The 19720-nt window shown below is 38.3% G+C and overlaps 2 protein-coding genes across 3 annotated transcripts in view; one reads left to right on the top strand and one right to left on the bottom strand.

Annotated features, from left to right (window-relative positions):
* Positions 1-7421, top strand: part of hey2 (hes-related family bHLH transcription factor with YRPW motif 2) — a 7774-nt gene extending 353 nt beyond the window's left edge. The window contains exons 1-5 of the mRNA XM_023279217.3: positions 1-505; positions 2547-2622; positions 2718-2801; positions 3331-3412; positions 5774-7421. The exon at positions 1-505 is cut by the window's left edge and continues 353 nt beyond it. Coding sequence (XP_023134985.2) covers positions 420-505; positions 2547-2622; positions 2718-2801; positions 3331-3412; positions 5774-6474 — 1029 coding nt within the window. The 5' untranslated portion in view covers positions 1-419 and the 3' untranslated portion in view covers positions 6475-7421. The remainder of the gene's footprint in view (positions 506-2546; positions 2623-2717; positions 2802-3330; positions 3413-5773) is intronic.
* A 3431-nt stretch (positions 7422-10852) lies between these two features.
* On the bottom strand, positions 10853-17755 carry LOC111574553 (lactoylglutathione lyase-like). Of its 2 annotated transcripts, none has more exons than XM_035952344.2 (6): positions 17597-17755; positions 15584-15666; positions 15325-15465; positions 14770-14837; positions 14432-14517; positions 10853-11408 (listed from the first exon to the last, which is right to left on the bottom strand). In XM_035952344.2, the coding sequence occupies exons 1-6, from the start codon at positions 17663-17665 to the stop codon at positions 11400-11402; spliced, it is 456 nt and encodes a 151-aa protein (XP_035808237.1). In that variant the 5' UTR covers positions 17666-17755; the 3' UTR covers positions 10853-11399. The 2 variants fall into 2 exon arrangements, with proteins under 2 accessions (XP_035808237.1, XP_023134986.1); XM_023279218.3 differs by having other exon boundaries at positions 14428-14517; positions 17597-17754.
* Between the last annotated feature and the right edge of the window lie 1965 nt (positions 17756-19720).

Raw genomic sequence — 19720 nt, 5'->3', positions numbered from 1 at the left:
TGCTGAGATCTGAAAACATTTTTTTTTTTATAGCGCTTCATGCCTGATGGATCATTAATTCCACATTTCTGCAAGAAAAACTTTCATGGTTGTAACTTTTGCTTGCTGGGAGGGAGTCTGAAACTTTGCCAACTCTTGGATTAAACAAACGCTTTCCTTTAATACTTGTTATAACTGATCAGTCCTCCCCAGCAGGAGCTCTGAGAGACTCTGGAAGTTCTCTAAAACACTCCTTTGGGGACTTTAGTGCACCTGTGCCGCTCACTATTGACTATATCATCGATTATATGTGCACTCCTGCAGTGTACAGTAGTTTAGAATATATCATAGGAATCAGAAAGGAGTGTTCTGAGCTTTTTGGTTCCAACTCTGCTGTCTGAACTCATATTTCCACGTCACCTCCCCATCGTTCATGCACCATGAAGCGGCCGTGTGAGGACAGCAGCTCGGCGGAGAGTGAGGTGGAGGAAACCATCGATGTGGGCAGTGAGAACATGTATCCAGGGTGAGCTATCAGGAACATTTAATCTTTTTCTCTTGATTACATAGTCTAATAAAAGGTCACAAATGATCGACCTCGTCTATAATATTAATCTATATCTGATGCTCTTTATTTTCATGTTGTTCTTGAATCATTTCTGGTTATGTTGATAGAGACTGTCGACTAACACTTGTGATCTTTATATTTAACATTTACAGTATTACATTTATATTTAAAGACTTCTGGTTTAGTGATGTACTTAGAAACCTAAGACTATTTCTCCCTTTGCTGTCTTTAAAGAAGTTATTTTAAAAAATATTTTAAAAGAAGTCTGGCAGATCAGTGTTTCTAATGATCACCATGCAGGTAATCTGAGGATAATTTTCTTTGATTCATCGTTGGTTTGTAAAGATGTCAGATTGCACAAAAAAAACAGAAACTTTTTACATTTGCGAGAGAGAATAAATCTGTTTTATTTTATGGCCTTTATGCTGAAAAATGACTTGCACAGCTACTGAAACAATAAGATAGCCTTGGCCAGTCAAAATATAGTCAGACACTCAATCTACATTAAATCATGCTCAAGAGGTTACAAAACTACACCTGAAACGTTTCAAATTAAGAGTTAAAGTTTTCAATTAGACTCTTAAAAAGAGGTCAAACAGAATAAATGTGATTTGACAAAATGTCTCATTGCTGTTGAAGTAAAATCTATTTAAAAACACTCAACATTATGAATTGATTCAGAGCAAACTCCACAACAAAACAACTCTACATTTTAAAATTTAAAATTTAAACTTATTTTTGCCACAAAAATACTTTTTATTGCTTACAGTTTTATGACAGATGTCACATGATACAAGAAGTACTGAAATACTTTACTTGAGTAAAAGTACCACAGTTTCAAAAGTGAAAGTCTTGCATTCAAAGTGATGTCAAGAAAATGTTCTACCAAAGTAAGCTGTACTAACTTACATATATTGGATATTAATGCAAATGCAACAACATGTACAGGCAACATTTTATTATTGTGGCAGCTCATGGTGGATCTACTTAACTACTTTATGTACTCCGTTTAGTATAGTGGTTCCCAACCTGGGGATCACCCCACCTCAGAAGGGTCACTAGGTAAATCTGAGGGGTCAGAAGATAATTAAAGGAATTTTTTCCACTAATGTGTGATTTTGTAGTGCATAACTATAGTTATTTATATCAAACCATAGAGACTTAAGGAGGGAAATCATTCATTAGTCAAACTTCTTATGTACATCTCTTGTAGCTTAGAAACAACCGATTTTATCATTACCAAAGAACTGTATTTTTTGAGAATAGAGTTTTTACAAAACCTTATTCTTGAAACATATATACATATATATATGGAAAATATTAAAATATGCAGTAAAAAAAAGGATAAATATGTTTAGATTGCATTCTATGGTATCTTTGTAGTTGATTTGACCTATTTTACATCCAGTTGGGTGGCTTAATGTATACAAAGGGACCATGTTTTATGAACTCATCGCATGTTCTGCATATGGAATAACAGTCTCCTGTCTTTACTGGCTGTAGGCATAAAATTGCAACACACAGAAGTACAAATATCTTAGAATTGTAGCCTATTTTTCTCAACTCCTATTGTAAAAATTAAAACAGCTCAAGCAATCTTCTCTAAAGTGTTTGCAGAGGAGTAAACGCATCAAAGACGAAGCAGATAAATACATAGATGTAAAGATACATGTAATGCATGTTGTTAGGAATAACAAAAAAAGTGTTAACAGTGAAATGCTTCATAAATTCAGTATGAATGACACTTAAACACCACAAATGCTCACATGACGTGCTGTTCACTTCCACAGGGTCAACGCTTAGAACAAAATTTTACTTTGTCAGAAGCCGGAGTCACTTCAGTGGTTCATTGTTTCAATGTTTACTTCACTTCTCATATCTCACATACATAAATTCACCAGTTTTAAATGAAAATGCAGTTTTGTGTGACAATAGGGCCTCAAGGTGCCCATCTTTGTGTCTGCTTGATGTGTTGATCTAACAGTTAGTTTGTTTGCAGGCACATGAAGTCCTTTATAAGATGTGGATCACCGACCACAACCACTCAAGTGATGGCAAGGAAAAAACGCAGAGGGGTACAGCTGTTATGTAGATTATTAAAGGAGTATTGGTGCTGGTGCTATGTATCCTAAGATTTTACACTACTTTTTATTGTTTTCTGTCACATCAGATTATCGAGAAGAGACGCAGAGACAGAATCAACAACAGCCTGTCAGAGTTACGAAGACTCGTTCCAACAGCGTTTGAGAAACAGGTGAAAATCTGTTTGTTTTTGTACAGTCTGACTAACCAGATGTAGATTTCATGTACAAGTCTGGCATTTCTGCCACACATTTTACGTGACTCTATCCTCCTCCTCCAATATTTGCCTGTTACCAAAAATCCCCTTCACAATAGAAACCAACAACAACAGCCTACATGCTGAAAATGTCATGTTTTGTCAAAGGTTTGGCTTGCTGCTTGTTTTTTTCAGTAAATTGTTCTTTTTAATGAGTGTGCTCACCTCTCTGCATGCAAATGTTCCACTAAAACAAGTTACTCCCTAACACTGTTTTACAGGGGCACCATCCCTGCATCCTGGGCTTAGCAGCGGCCAAGATAATCGTAATGGATTAAAATAAATAGACAAGCAAGAGTATTTACTCCCTTTAACGAAATAGTAATGAGGTGTAGTTAGATCATTCTCCAGAGTTGACAGCACTTCAGAGACAGGTCTAGCAAAATACTGAACCACTATCAGCATCAGTGTGGTGTTTAACCAGTGTCCTGCTTTTTTAAATCAGGGTTCAGCTAAACTGGAGAAAGCAGAAATCCTCCAGATGACTGTGGATCATTTGAAGATGCTGCAAGCCACAGGGGGGAAAGGTAACCACAACACTACCACAGTACTGTTAATAACACTAATCATACTATATGAACAGTCAGTTTATCACTGGTCACAAAGATTTTTCTTGCTGTTTGACCCCTGATGTTCAGGTGACACATCAGGGTGCTGACACATTTGGTTTGTCAGAATGTCAGCATGGATAGTGTGTAAAACTGTTTACAGCAGTGTATGTGTGTGCATTTATTAGTCATTTTATGGGGACATTAATCTGCTTACAGTAACATTGTGGGGACGCATGTTTTGCTGTGATTTACATGATGAGGACAGAAGTCCCTAAAATGTGAATCACCGAATATTAGGGTGAAGACTTAGTTCAAGGTTAACTTTAGGTTAAAGTTAGATTCCTTTTTGGTTTAGGGTAAGGTTAGATTTAGATTAAAGTTTGGGTAGGGTTGGGGTTACGCCAGAGCAAATTTAAGTTTAAGGTCAAGGTTAATGTAGGTTCAGGCTACAGCCAGGTTTAGGTTTCAAAAAACTGAAAAATCTTCTAGATACCAGAGTAAGAGTCTAATTAATTTTTTCAATCATTGTCCCTGAAATAACCACACGCCGAACACGTGCATATACTAAAACACCTATCCAACCCTTAAAATACCTATCAATACTCTGATCATCTTCCAGAGGGGTTGGACTCTGGATCAATTTCGTTCCAGTAGAGTCATGAAATGTTTCATTCCCGAGATATTGTCTAAGCCCAATAATCCTAGGTTTAGGTTAGGCTGAGCTTAGGACAAGGTTAGGTTAATGTTAGATTGAAGTCAAGGGTAGGTTTAGTTTAAAGCTAAGTAAAGTTTAGGTTAAGTCTCCAGAAAATGAGCGTAAGTAGGTGTGATGTTCTCTGAAGTGATAGAAACAGGCCTGTCTGTGATGGAGGAGGTGGTGAGTCCATGGGAAAACGCTGCAGGGATAAAAGCACCACTTGACCCTGAGCAGCGCTGTTTGCTTTCATAAAGCCGGCGGGGGGGAGATGGAGGGGGAGAGGGGGTGAGGTTTACAGGCGGACTCTCTGCAGTGTTTGTTTGGGTTTAACAGCAGCAGCATCAGCAGTGTGTAAAGTGCAGAGACAGAACAAACACAGCGTCAGCTGAGAAGAGAGTCTGTCAGGGTCACAGAGACCAAAAAAACATCCACAATGTGGCATTTTTACTTTAAACAGAAGACGTGATGCAAATGATTTAGGTGCACTTCCCTTGTTTCATTATGTTTCTACAAAATCAATGTATCCACACAATGAAGCAGGGAGCTGCACTATTATTGAATAATCTTTCACTTTTATCACTTTTGATGTATATATTGTCCCCTACAGTTGACTGGATCTTTAAAGGACCCCTGCATATTGAGCCCTTTTCCAGCAAATTAATCAAAGTCTCACATTTCCACAGTGTGCATTTAAATTTTTCAACTCAAAATGCTGCAAAGATGATTTATGCCATCATGATTCTAAAACTCCTGGTTTTCATCCTGTTATAATTGGGCTGTTTCAGTGTCTGTAGCTTTAGATGAAGCTGAGGTGCTGTTGTCCACACCCCCTTCAGGAAAAAGACTCTCTCTGTGTTTGTGGTTATGCGTTGCTTGCGGCTGGAACATTTTAGAGTTAGCACAAGCAGTTCTACAAAATAAATACACCTGATGGACTGTGGGGTAGTTCGTTGATTTGAATGGTGTACCTGGAAGCAGTGAGGAGGCAGAATTAAAGTTTGTGGGAGATGACTATGCATTTGTGGTGATATGTATAGTAGGATATCTAGTTGTGGGGTCCTAAAGATAATCAAGAAATAAACATCTTCATATCTTAGCAGCATTTAGTTTACACATCCAGGCTGATAACAATCACACAACAAAATATAATGGAATTTCATTATATGGGATCTTTAAGATTCCCTTCTTACATGTTTTATGGTTTGATAAAGTTTTCTACAAAAACGCTTCTGATTGCAAGTTTAAAACTCCCAAGCCTACTTTGTCTTAGCTTAATATAAAAACTATGATCTATAACACTATATCACTTTCAACAGCTGGACAGATTTCTTCTCTGGGTTAGGGTTTGACAATTTTGAAACTTTTAGTTGACACAAAAGTTGAATTTCACACTGTAAATGAAAGATCTTACTGCAGAAAAGGAAACAGTTGATAACAGATGAACAGGATTTAATTTTTAGAAGGAGTTGCACATTGAGAGAAAAGCAGGAGGCAATTTTAGCTGTAATTATTATTGCAGACAGATGAGTCCACAGTTCCCTAGAGACACGAGCCACATCCAAATGACTTGAGCTGTGTTTTCTCCCCCACTTCCCCCAGTCCTGTCCAGGTGTGTCTCACATCTGCCCCTCTGTCTGCAGGTTTTTTCGACGCCCACGGTCTCGCCCTGGACTTCCTGTCTTTGGGTTTCAGGGAGTGTGTGACTGAGGTTTCTCGCTACCTGAGTGCCGTGGAGGGCTTGGACTCCAGCGACCCTCTGCGCTGCCGCCTCCTCTCCCACCTCACCTCCTGCGCCTCCCAACGCGACGCCGCTGCCCTGACCGCCGCCTCCCACTCGCCACATCCCCACCACCACCATCACCCCCAGCAGCCTCACCCTTTGCCTCACCCGTTCCACCCCCATCACTGGGCGGCTGCCGTGGCTGCGCTGCGTCCTCTGCCGTACGGACTGAGCGGCCTCGCGGTTTCTCCGGATGCTGGAGGTGGAGGTGGTGGAGCCCCCCAGAGGCTGGCGGAGCTGTCGCAGCGCAGCGTGGCCTCCTCCACCTTTTCCTCCCACGCAGACTCCGCCTCCTCCTCCCCTTCCTCCTCCTCCTCCTCTTCCTCATCCCTCGTGCTCCCCTGCACCCCTGCTCCTCTCTCCGCCTCGCTCCTGTCGCTCTCGGCGTCGTTCCCCATCGCCCTCCACGGAGGTTTCCCCATCTTCCCTTCCTCCTCCTTCCCCTCTGCCGCCACCTCCAACAGTCCTCCCAGCTCTTCCTCCTCCTCCTCTTCCTCCCACACTCCTCACAGCAGCAGTAAACCCTACAGGCCGTGGGGAACCGAGGTCGGAGCTTTCTGACTGTAGCGCTGCTCACTAACCTCTTTGACACTTTAACAGCTTGGAAAACACTTTTATCACAATGTCATTTACCGACTGGTTTTAACGCTTGACTCAGACAAGTAGTTCTGTTAAATCTGTTAACCATCGGGATGTTTTTTAACTGATTTCCACCTGCTGCTGTTACGGACTGGTTGAAATGTGTGGTTTCATGTGGTGTCCTATTCAGCTTTACTGTGTTTAAACATGTTCTGTGTGATCAGCTGCTCTTAAGTGAGGTTCATTCCACTTGGACAAAAGTGAAATTGAATATATATTAATGTTTAGCCTTGATAAGTCTGGTGATATTCTATATTTGAATGTTATTTTAACTCATTCCTACACATGTCCTGCTGGCGGAAATAATCAGATTTAGGGCAATCTGCTGCTGAAAATAGTCCCCAAACAAATGTTACATTTTTTTGGTAAAAACAAAAGCCGTTGTAGGGAATTACTGACCATAAAATAAATTAAAACCATATACTTGTGAGGTAAGGAAGTGTCAGTGAGGTGTGGTTTGTTGCCAGTGATACAAATATAGATTAACATCAGACTTATACTCTAAAACAAATCTGAAACACTGACAAAAAGTAACAAACCAAAATCTTCCTCTAACTATCAGTTCCTCATGTTTAACCCGACTTACAAGAGTCTTGGTTTGTCTGGTATTTTATACATATTTCATGGAGAATCTATGGAACAAGAACGTTGTTCTCAAACTGCCTCCCAAGACAGTTGCTGGGGCAAATATTAAGAAAACATTACTAATATTTGATCATGTTAGACCTTTTTTTAATATCTGTGGTTTACATGTAAACTTTCACAGAATTTTCCACCAAATATCTGTGATGCCCTGTGTGCCTTTGTACAAATAAAGATGACTAAATGGTTTTGCTGCTGTAATAAAAAAAAGGGCAGCTGTTACAGAGTTTTTCTGTTTTATGCAGTAACTTGATATTTATATTTACAGTTCATTCGCTGAGCATTTCAGCATCTGTTCAGTCTAATCAACACAACCGCTCTGACATAAATTCTATTCTTACAAATCAGATCATTTTGAGTCAAATACGTGATAATTCTACTTTGTAATGATTGTTTGAAAATGTTCCTATTATTTTGTCCTCTGCATTAATATACATGAGGGATGTAAAATATTAGAACTACTTTTTGATAATGCAGCCGATAATAAACAGAAAGTAGAATTATCACCTTTCTGACAACAAACACTGAATGTAGAACCTTAATAAAAGCAGAATTTATGGCAGAGCTGTTGTATTTTATTACATCGAGTTTATGGTTGTACTGTCTAAAGTGGCTGGAGAGTGTATATGCATATTTAAACAGCCCATATTATGCATATTTACAGGTTCATGCTTTTATTTTGGGGATCTGCCAGAATATGTTGACCTGCTTTCATGTTATTTTTCTCATATTGTACATTGATGCAGTGCCTCTTCTCAACCTCTGTCTGAAACACTATGTTTTAGCTTCTGTCTCTTTAAGGACCACCTTCTGAAAAGCAAAAAAAGTCAAAAAGTTAGCACAAAAATCATCACAGATACAGGCAATGGACACAAAGACATGCAAAATTATCATTACATGATGTAAAACTACATACAGACAATTAAAATACCTACAAAGAGACACAAAATGAGACAAAACTTACAAAAAACACACAAAATAACGCTACAAAGAGACAGAAAGTGTCTGTAGAGAGATTTAGAATGACTACAGTGACAAAACATTAGAAAAGAGACACCAAAACAATAACATAGACACAAAAAATTGCCACAAAGAGACACAACATGACCACGGAGAGACACAAAATTACCACAGAGATACAAAATGCTCGGAGACAAAATGCAGTCAGCACAAAAAAACCCCACAAAATGTCCACAGAGTCAAACAAAGAGCATAAAAGAGAAGCAATACTACAAAGAGATGCTAAACAAATACAACAAAAGAGGGCTGTCCTTTGTAGCAGGAGGTCTTGTACACATCTGTGTCCAGGTGTTCGTTGTTCCATCCTTCATCCATGAGCTCAGCGTGTCTATTTAGCAGCTTTTGAACGAGTTGCAGGATCTTCCTCAAAAGCTTGAGTTTGTTTTGTGTCCCTTTCTCTGCCTATTTTAAAGATGACTTCAAAACGGAGGCAAAATCCTCAGAAAAGCATTAAAGACGTGAACGTCTGTGTTACACAGATGAACTATGTGAGGAAGATCATGTGATACAATCGAAAGCTCTGGGAAAGCATGTTTTCTCGACATGATTCAATCAGACGATAAAATAAAATGTTTTTACCTTAAATTATTTTAGGCAAAATATCTGTGAGCAACCAGGCAGCATTCCCACACACACACACACACACACACACACACACACACACACACACACACACACACACACGTTAATCCACTCCTTCTTGCTCTTTGCCTTCATCTTGCAGTTGATTTACACGCTGAAATCACTGTTGCACCCGTTAAATCCTCCCAGAGAAGAAAACGGCGTCATTTCCAGCTGAATGGAGGATTAAAGGCTGACAGGCCTGGGAACGGCTCTGCAGGCCGTAAATCCGCCCCGGTCAGCCGACACGGTTCTCACGCCGGGACGCCGCTTTGAAGTGACCGGCGGTAAATTAGGTGGCATGAGCCGGTCAGTGCTTTACATACAGACGGACACAAAGAGCAGATAACAAGTGGAAACAGTACGAAGAGACACCGAGGCTGGAAGAGGATACAGGAGCTTAATGCAAAATTTACCCAGCCACTAAGCAGCTAATGACACGCCACTTGTGACCCTTTAAAAAGTTTCAGAAAGTTTTTGCTTCATCACATTAAACAACTTATATAAACAAGTGTTTATCTGACATGTTGTTTTCATTTTTTGAAATACTTTTATGTGGTGCCTTTAAAGTGATATCAGCAAACAAGGTGCACTAAAACTGCGTCCTGATTTTAAGACTATAGAATACAATACAAACCAAAAAAAAAATTTGCACACTAATATTTTGTTGGACCGCCTTTAGCTTTGAGTACGGCACTCATTCGCTGTGGCATCGTTTCGATCAGCTTCTGCAATGTCACAGCATTTATTTCTATCCAGAGATGCATTAATTTTTTGCCAAGATCTTATATTGATGACGGGAGAGTCGAACCACTGCGCAAAGTCTTTCCAGAACATCCCAAAAATTCTCAATGGGGCTGAGGTCTGGACTCTGTGGAGGACAATCCATGTGTGAAAATAACGTCTCATGCTCCCTGATCCACTCATTCACAATGTGAGCCCCATGAATCCTGGCATCGTCATCTTGGAACATGCCTGTGCCATCAGGGAAGAATAACTCCATTGATGGAAAGACCTGGTCATTCAGTATATTCAGGTAGTCAGCTGACCTCATTCTTTAGGGAACATAATGTTGCTGAACCTGACCAACCCCAGATCAGAACCCTAACCTGACCACATTTGTTCCTTGAAGATGATGGTTCTCCACTATCCTACCAGGTTTTAATAATGCGTTGGACGGTTCTTAACCTGATTTTAGTAGTTTCAGAAATCTCCTTAGTTGTTTTCTTTGCTTGATGCAGGCCAATAATTTGACTCTTCTGAGACAGATTAACATCTTTTCCATGACCACAGGATATGTCTTCCAACATGATTGTTTCAGAAATGAGAAGCTCCTCACTGCATCAGCTAGAGTTAAATAAGCTGTTGCAGCTGAAACATATTCATCACTGTAGTAATTATCCAATGGAAGACTCTTACCTATTTGCTTAGTTAAATCCAAGTGGTGACTTTTTTTGGGCCAGGCAGTGTATTTTATCTGTTAAATATTTTAGTTTTTCTTCCTTTCAAGTATCCATTCACCTTTATATCAGGTATAATGAATAGACAGAGATGCATGAGAAGGTTTTGGTTTAAATTTTCTGCTCAATAAATGTTTAGCAATGGTGGAAGAAGTATTCAGGTCCTTTACTTAAAATCCACTCATTGTAAAAATGCTCCATCACAAGTAAAGTTTGTTAAAAAGATGTGCTTTTAATATAAAAAGTAATGAAAAAAAAGTGCAGAATATGACTATGATTACATTAATCTTCCTCATGCTTTAACGTGCAAACAATATTTTAGTGCTGGAACTGGTCGATATGTAACTAATGAATCTTTATATTGTTGGTTTATCTGCTAATTTTCTCAATGGATGGACTGATTGTTTGGTTTGTTAAAGATTTAAAAGCAAAAGTGAACTCTTCACGGTGTCGCCTTGTCCGACTGATCCTAACCAGTTGGAATAGTTTAGAAGAAAAAGCAGAAAATCTCTACACTTAAGAATTTTTTGCATGACAAACCATTTTCTTTGAATGACTGACTGTTCAAACTTGACCTTTATTTATTGTTGAATAGCTTTATTGATAATAAAGCATCACATTTTATGAGCTTTTTATGTTTTAAATGCAAAATCTTAATGTTCAACACAAGTAGTTACAGCTGTGAAGTAGACAGTGCAATGTTTCCCTTTTTAAGTATACTGGAAGTAGAAAGTATAGTACAAGATGATTTAAAATGTTGTCAAAACTGCAACAGGCTGGCATATCTTATTTCCTTCTTTTTTGTTTTGTATTGTTTTATTATTGTTGTTGTTGTTGTTGTTTTGCTATAGAAAATGAATGTGCATGTTAAAATCTGTAGGACCAGACAAGAAACTGAGCAACATAATCAAAAATGTAAAAAAACAATATGTCAAGCTCCAAAACTGTCCTGTTTTGTTTCAGCTGTGTCCACAAACCATAATACTAATACAAGAATATTCCTCAGTGTGTCTCTGCTCTAAGGCGACAGTAAGGACACCATGTTGTTCGGACATAAAATCTCTATCCAGTAGCCGTCTGGATCCTGGATGAAGGTCTGATCCTTCATTTTACCTGTAACAAGGAAAAAGGATTGTAGTTAGTGGAGCAATGGTGGGTTCTGACACTTTGGAGAACCTCACATTTTCTGGCATTCATTCTCAGGATATTTATCAAGTCTAACTCACAGTCTACAGTTGTCAAGCTGCCTGTGAGCTCCACCTCCTGGTAGAAATTTAATTTTAACAAGAGGTTTTGAGACAAAAATGCAGTTGATCATGAGCATATGGAGACAGATTTCTTGAAAGAATATGTCATAGACTTTTACATTTAAATGTTGCTTGTTTTTTTTTTCATTTCATTTTTACCCAAGTCCTTTTTTTCAATCTTTGTTTTACCAGGTATGATCAGCTGAGAACAATTCCGGCCAAAGACAGTGTGAACCTTGGGGATAGAGAGTGTTATGAGATGACTAGACTTCAGGTGGTTGTTATGGGAGGGGAATAGGAAATTGGAGAGGTATTGAGGTGTCTTCTCTGATAGGGTCTTGTAGATGAGTAAAAGCAAATGCTGGAGTCGCCTGGTGTGAAGGGAGGGAAAACCCACCAGTTTGTAAAGGTCACAATGATGGGTGGAGAAAGGTGCACCGGTAGCAAGATGGATGGCTGAGTGATGGAGAACATCAAGCCTGTTAAGGGCACACTTAGAGGCCTTTTTTAGATGACATCGCCGTAGTCGAACATGGGGAGGATGGTCATCTTCACAAGAGTGTTTTTGGCAGAGTATGTGAAGGAAGCCTTATTACGGTAAAAGAACCCTAGTCTAGATGTGAGAAGTGAAAGAAAGTGAAGAATCCAGCCAGAGACCATGATACTTGTAGGAACTCCAGATCTATTCCAGTTGCTATTCACAGTCTGAGTGTGAATAGCGACTGGATTTTTCACAACCTGCAGAACACGAATGTATAGCCATCTTTATGTTTTGTTAAAGCACTTGGGTGCTATATGCGTCTTTTATATATGAGTTTTACTTATAATTACGTATAATGTGTGTGTGTGTCAATATGAGCTGTGCACATTCATTTTCAATATTTTCTTTATGTCTTTGTTTTCGGTTGTTTTTGTTTTTATAACTTAAAGATTGAAATCAATCACTGTGTGCTGCAAGTTGTTCAAAACTATAAATTGAGTGTTGGGGTAAAAATAGTTACTGCAGCTTATATCTGTGTGAAATAGAACTGTACTGCCCTCTAGAGGCAGACAGCTCAAAGTACAGAGGCAGTAAAGCTGAGAAAATAAATGTTGAAAGTCTTCAGTCTGGATGACAAACTGTGAAATAGATAGAAAGGTTTTAGTGCTGAAAATTCTAATTTTCTAAGGCTAATTATGAAAAAAAAACACTAAAGAAGCCATTCAGTATCTGAAAAATGAAAACAATGCACTGTGCCATTAGATATTCTAATGAAAATGTTGCTGACTGACACCTGCTAAGGTAACTACCTGTAGTTCAGCTGTTTTTTCTTCTCTATCATAACTGAAACTGATTTAGCTACTGTCTTCTTAAATTATGTAAATTAAAGACTGAAGATGTAGCTTTCACTTCATCAAAATATTTTATTTGACAGATAATATCTAAAGAAAAATCAATATCTAAACAGAGCTGGAACTTTAAAAAGTTGCGGCTATCATAGCAGCTAGCTTTGACTTGCGCAGTGCAACTTTAGCTGTATAGCTAGCTGTTTTTCTGACTTTAGCTGTGTAATTAGCATTTTTTATTACTTTGATTGTCTTTATGTATAGACTTCAACTGTGTAGTTAGAAACTTTCTCTGACTTTTGTAGTTTGACTACAGATATGTAATTGGCTGTTTTTCTATTACTTTGGCTGTCTGTATTAGACCTTATTTGTTTAGTTAACATCTTTGTATGACTTTAGCCTGTAATTAGCTGTCTTTCTGACTTAAACTGCATAGTTAGCTATCTTTCTAGCTACGTGGCTAGCTGTCTTTTTGACTTTAGTCATGTTATTAGGTGTCTTTCTGACTTAGCTGCATAGTTAGCTGTCTTTCTAGCTACGTGGCTAGCTGTCTTTTTGACTTTAGTCATGTTATTAGGTGTCTTTCTGACTTAGCTGCATAGTTAGCTGTCTTTCTAGCTACGTGACTAGCTGTCTTTTTGACTTTAGCCATGTTATTAGGTGTCTTTCTGACTTAAGCTGCATAGTTAGCTGTCTTTCTAGCTACGCGGCTAGCTGTCTTTTTGACTTTAGTCATGTTATTAGGTGTCTTTCTGACTTAGCTGCATAGTTAGCTGTCTTTCTAGCTACGCGGCTAGCTGTCTTTTTGACTTTTGTCATGTTATTAGGTGTCTTTCTGACTTAAGCTGCATAGTTAGCTGTCTTTCTAGCTACGTGGCTAGCTGTCTTTTTGACTTTAGCCATGTTATTAGGTGTTTTTCTGACTTAAGCTGCATAGTTAGCTGTCTTTCTAGCTACGCGGCTAGCTGTCTTTTTGACTTTAGCCATGTTATTAGGTGTCTTTCTATTACTTTGGCTTCCATTATTACAAATTATTTATGTAGTTAACATTTTTCTCTAACTTTAGCCATGCTATTAGTTGTCTTTCTGACTTTAGCCTTGTAATTAGCTGTCTTTCCATTACTTTGGTTGTCATTATTGCATATTAGTTATGTAGTTAACATCTTTCTCTGACTTTAGCTGGGTACTTACCTGTCTTTCTATTACTATGGCTGTCTTTATACGATTTTAGCTATGTAGTTACTTGTTCTTCTGACTTTAGCTATGTAATTTGCTGTTTCTATTACTTTAGCTGCCTTTATTAGACATTATATGTGCAGGTAGCATCTTTTTCTGACTTAAGTTGTGCAGTTTGCTGTCTCACTGTCTGCCATGTGCAAATTTAAAAAGCTGATTTCACAGAAATTACAGATTTCAAGAGCCTGAAACGTTTTATGTATGTATACCAGATGTTACAAAGTCAGATAAAGGTCTGAACTCAGTTTTGTACCGAATACGAGTTTACTATGTTTTTCCTTTGTAGGGACTGACCTGATCTCTCAGGACAAAGAAGAACTCACCTACATCTTCTTTCTTGACAAATGTCGCTCCTCTCTCTTCAAACAATTTGCAAGCAGCATTAACGTCAGGAACAGCAATGCCAATATGACCTTCAACAAGACAAGACAAGACAGTAGGTTACACCCAACACACACAGTCAATATAATCTACGTGTGCCAAATACGGTGCATTGATCTCAGACATTCAAAATGTGCTTTAAGAGGTTGTGAACTTTGAACTTCATCAGACAAAGTTATTTTGGACACGTTTACATGCAAAATATGGAAAAACATACTCTGAGTCTGTTTTGGACCTATAAAAAGAAATGAACCACCAATAAACTCTGGATAAACTTAACTCACCAAATCCTCGTGGGTCTTTGTTCCCATTGTGGTATGACAGGCCTTCTATTTTCTCTGAGCCCCAATTACTAACAGACAAACAAAACAATTATTAAGTTATAACAAGATGCAGCAGATTTATCATCTGAACTGTGTCATTGTATTGCCAAAAGTACGTGCACACCTGAGTACTACACCTGATCAGAGTATTAATTAGCAGCAATTCTGATTACTGATTAATCATTTAAGCCTTAAATTTAGTGGTTCCAGCTTTTCAAACGTCTTTTTTTAAAAGTTATTATTATGTTCTTCAGGTGCCTTTAGTCAGAGTAAAACCATTTCTTTTTGTTACAAACAATATAAACTGGTGACACAACATAAGAAGTTCATGAGTGCTTTAAATTATCATTGTGTGCTGCAGCATTTAGATTCACTTTTATGCAGCTGAAGCTCTGCACCAGACCAGGAGCAGTCCCACACAGAGTCCACACACTTTTGGTTGTATAGTTTACAGAAACACATCCTTTAGAGGAGTTATTCAGGGCATATTTGGTGCATTGTGGACTTCGTGCGTACTGTGTGAGTTCTATGGTGGCACTTCGAGAGAAAGTCCACGCCGTCCTCTCCTTAATGTCAGCCGGGATCTCCGCCTTGTTCTCGTAACCCAGGAAGTAGAGGGTGAACCGCATTGCAGAGAAGTCGATCTTCTGCAGCAGCCTGGAAACCACAGAGGAGCCCGAAGGTTAGATGGAGGCTCCTGCTGCTTTGTAAGCTGAGCAGAGCACAGTAAAGTTGGAGGTGTTCGGAGAGGTTCAGCATCACACTGAGGACTCACGTCATGCCCAGGACTCGGGTGTAGAAGTCCAGAGATCGAGCCGGATCTCTGACCCTCAGCATCGTCTGCTGCATCATGAAGTCCTGCAGAGACCCAAGTCACAAAGACAACAAGCACATTGTATGTCTCTAACACTGCTCAAATCAGCATGTTCAGCTGTTTTTAGAATGCTTTATCTCCTGGTAAATGGCCTGCCTAGCATCAAATCACAGACGGACACACAAACCGAAGCATTTAGCAGCTGGAGAGTTGGATATATTTCTGAGGAGCCGGAAGAGGAGACCAAAGCAGAGCTAAAATAGACTGAATATTAGAATTAGATAAACACAAACACCACTCCATGGGGTTATCATGTGCATGGATGGATTATAATGCAAAGGGCTGGTGTTTCCAGAAATAAAAAAAAGCCACAAGTTCTGCATAAGAGCAAGACATCCAAACTCAAATCAGTCATTTTGCTTGTCTTTGCAGTTGTTTTCTGTCTTTTGCAGCATCTTTGTGTCTCTTTATAATAAATTTATATGCCTTTACAGTACTTATGGATTTCTTTGCGGTTGTTTTATGTGTCTTTATAATAATTTTGCATGTCTTTGCAGTGGTTTTGTGTTGATTTATAATAATTTTGCATGTCTTTGCAGTTGTTTTGTGTCTTTTTGCAGCATCTTTGTGTCTCTATATAATAATTTTGTATGTCTTTGCATTAATTTTGTGTCTCCATAGAATAATTTTGCGTGTTTTTGCAGTTGTTTTTTGGCTCACTGCAGTTGTTTTGTGTTTCTTTATGATCATTTTGCATGTCTTTGTGATCACTTTTTGTCCCTTTGTGGTCACTTTGCATCTCTTTGCAGTTGTTTTATCTTTGTCTCTATAATAATTTTGTATGTCTTTGCAGTGATTTTGTGTCTCTGTAGAATAATTTTGCATGTTCTTTGTCTCTTTGCAGTTGTTTTGTGTCTCTTCATGATCATTTTGCATGTCTTTGTATTAGTTTTTTGTCTCACCAGTTGTTTTGTGTCTCTTTATGATAGTTTTGCATGTCTTTGCAATAGTTTTTCTTTTTTTTGTCTCTTTCCAGTTGTCTCGTGTTTCTTTATGCATTTCTTTGCAGTCACCTTTTGTCGCTTTGTGGTCATTTTGCACCCTTTTGCAGCTGCTTTGTTTCTTTTTGCGGTCATGTTGCAGCTCTTTATGCTCATTAATGCTCTTTTTGGTCACTGTGCAACTCTTTGCGAAAATTTTGTGTGTCTTTGCAGCCGTATTGCATCTCTTAGTGGTTTCTGTGTCTCGTGGTCATTTTGACTTTCCATTCAGAAATATTTTAAATGAATTCAAATTGGGGCTCTAGCCTCAGCTCTGTGTCTCCTTTACAATAAAGCAGCCAACTGTTTTCCAGAACTACTTTATTATTATATTTTATTACAGCAGATTAGTTATTTGTTTTTATTTTTGCCATTAAACGATTGATTGGTTGGTTACTAGAATTCTAAACTTAGTGAAAAATCCACATCATATTTAGCCCTGGCTAACAGTAATAGATTTAAATTAGAAAACATAAACGAAAATAAGTTTGAGAAACTAGGAATGTATATCAGTGTCATAAACTGGGATGAATTCAAGTTAATTTGTGGTGTTTCTGAAATAATTTTATAAAGAGTGTTTAGAATAATGTATTACTGATTTCATCTTCAAATAGTTGAAGAATGTACTTTGAGTTACCTAGACTCTCAAAGACCAATAACAGGTTTAAAAAAAATACCTTCGAGCTGTGACTAAATGTGAGGCAAATCTAATTTAATTTAGTTTTGTTTTTTGCTGCTCGATGTGCATCCTGAACCAGATGTCCCAGAATGTGTGAGTCTGCAGGTATGTGCAGGTCTGAAGTCACAGCCAACAGGTTTGACTACATTACACCCTCACTCAGTCCAGATCTTCTTCCTGCTCTGTACAATAAAATACGTCTAACAGAGTAAATGAAATCACTACAAGCAGGAGAAATAAACATGCAGACATCACCTGGGTGAGGGGGTGACCCTCCTGGCAGGCAGCAGACACAGCCTCGTCCGACAGTCTCCTGCTCACCATGACTCAGATCAGACTGACTGATCACACAGGTTCCTCCACACAGCTTCTCTGCTGCTCCTCCTGCTGCCTTCAGGTGCTGCTTAGGAGACTGAATTTCTCAGATGTTACATGAGACTCGCTGATGCCTTCAAGGAGTTTGGCGGCTGATCTGAAAGGGGTTGGAACTCTGTTATTGTAAAAAAGAAAAAAAAAAGAAAAAACCCAAACAGATAGGAAAGGTGTGTCACGAGTCAAATAAATCTTCATGGTAACTCAAAATTAGGAATTGGTAATTATTCTATGATGCTATTAGTACTACATAAGAAAGCAAAAAGTAAATTTTGTTATATCAAAATGTGGGAAGAAAAAGAAGACAGATAATCTAAACTATCCAAATTATAAAATTCATTGGTAAAATTTACAACATAGGGCAACATAACTTTTGAATTATTAAAATAAAGTTCAAATGAAATGTGTGCACTGTCAGATAATTCCAGTTTAGAAGAATTTTTATAGTTTTTAAACTAAAGAATAAGACAGATAATAACTGTCAATTACAAGATTAAAAGTCAGATATTTTAGTTACTATATTAAAGTTAAAAGTCAAAGCTGTATGATGAAAAATGTTTACTTGTGAAATTAAATTTATTTTTAAGAAATGAGCTAAAATATTATTAAAAGGTGGCATTTCTAAAAGAAAATGCCAACATTATAAGATAAAAAATGATATTATTCCCATATAAGGCAAAACTACTTTATTTTGTTTTGTTTTTTGTTATCTGTGATTAGAAACTAGACATCTTTGGGCTCCGTGGCCCAAATGAAAACTGAAAATTTACACCCAAATTTATTGATTCATTCAACCGTCAGATTAACAAAACTTATATATTTCATAGTCATAGCAGCAATATTTGTGGAAATATTAATTTCTTTAGGTTTTTGGGATTTTTTAAAGAATGTTTTTTTTTTTTTAAATTGTTTAGTTGTTTTGTTTAGGGAGCCATCATTATCATCATCATTTACTGGTATTATTTTTACTTGTATTTTAGTATGAATTAGGAAGCACTGAGAACGTCCTGATTCTCGCATTTCTGACAGACCCTGAATGCAGCATGTTTTTTTTTTTTCAGATGTGGGAGTTCAGGTCCTGAATTGTAGTAAAAGAAACACCCACAGCTCTGACAATAAATGTAATCCGGCACTAAGGACAACTGCCAAAGTGGTAGTTAAATTCCACCCACGACATTTCAGCTGCTCTACGGAGCGTGACGGAGCTGACAAAAAAGAAATCACATCATCTGCAAAATATCAAACTACAAACAGCTTCTTAGTTTTAAATAAAGGCTGAATGTGACGTGAAGTTAAAGCATTAAGAGTTAGATGACATGTTGTTATTGGCTCAGAGGAGAGGAGTTTGAAAGAGCGGCTGCTTCCATTTACGATGGTGAGATATGCTGCAGAAGAAGCTGCAGGTCTGAACACGTAACTGAGGAGCTGCAGGGGGACAGTAGCACTCCAAGTTCAGTCAGTATTTAACACAACAGAGAAATCCTCATCTCCTGTCGCTGTAAGGAGACAGAGAGAAAAACTGCTGGGTCAATATATAATTGAGAGACTTCTGAAGTCCATGAGATATACACTATATTGCCAAAAGTATTCGCTCACTCATCCAAATAATCAGAATCAGGTGTTCCAATCACTTCCATGGCCACAGGTGTATAAAATCAAGCACCTAGGCACACAGACTGCTTTTACAAACATTTGTGAAAGAATGGGTCGCTCTCATCAGCTCAGTGAATTCCAGCGTGGAACTGTGATAGGATGCCACCTGTGCAACAAATCCAGTCGTGACATTTCCTCGCTCCTAAATATTCCACAGTTAATTGTCAGCTGTCACTTTCTTATAAGAAAGTGGAAGTGTGTGGGAACGACAGCAACTCAGCCACCAAGTGGTAGGCCACGTAAACTGACGGAGCGGGGTCAGCGGATGCTGAGGCACATAGTGCCAAGAGGTGGCCAACTTTCTGCAGAGTCAATCGCTACACACCTTCAAACTTCATGTGGCCTTCAGATTAG

This window comes from Amphiprion ocellaris, chromosome 12 (genome assembly GCF_022539595.1).
Source record: "Amphiprion ocellaris isolate individual 3 ecotype Okinawa chromosome 12, ASM2253959v1, whole genome shotgun sequence".
Classification (NCBI taxonomy): domain Eukaryota; kingdom Metazoa; phylum Chordata; class Actinopteri; family Pomacentridae; genus Amphiprion; species Amphiprion ocellaris.
The sequence above is the reverse complement of the archived record's forward strand: the minus strand, read 5'-3'. Positions and strand labels throughout refer to the sequence as shown.

What these genes read in the sequence shown, in the direction of transcription:
- LOC111574553 (XM_023279218.3), bottom strand. Translation starts at nt 17,665, where the DNA reads ATGGTGAGCAGGAGACTGTCGGACGAGGCTGTGTCTGCTGCCTGCCAG. An exon ending in AGGGTCACCCCCTCACCCAG is followed by an intron (nt 15,667 to 17,596) that starts GTGATGTCTGCA and finishes GGGTCTCTGCAG; the next exon opens with GACTTCATGATGCAGCAGAC. An exon ending in GCCACCATAGAACTCACACA is followed by an intron (nt 14,838 to 15,324) that starts GTACGCACGAAG and finishes TTTGTCTGTTAG; the next exon opens with TAATTGGGGCTCAGAGAAAA.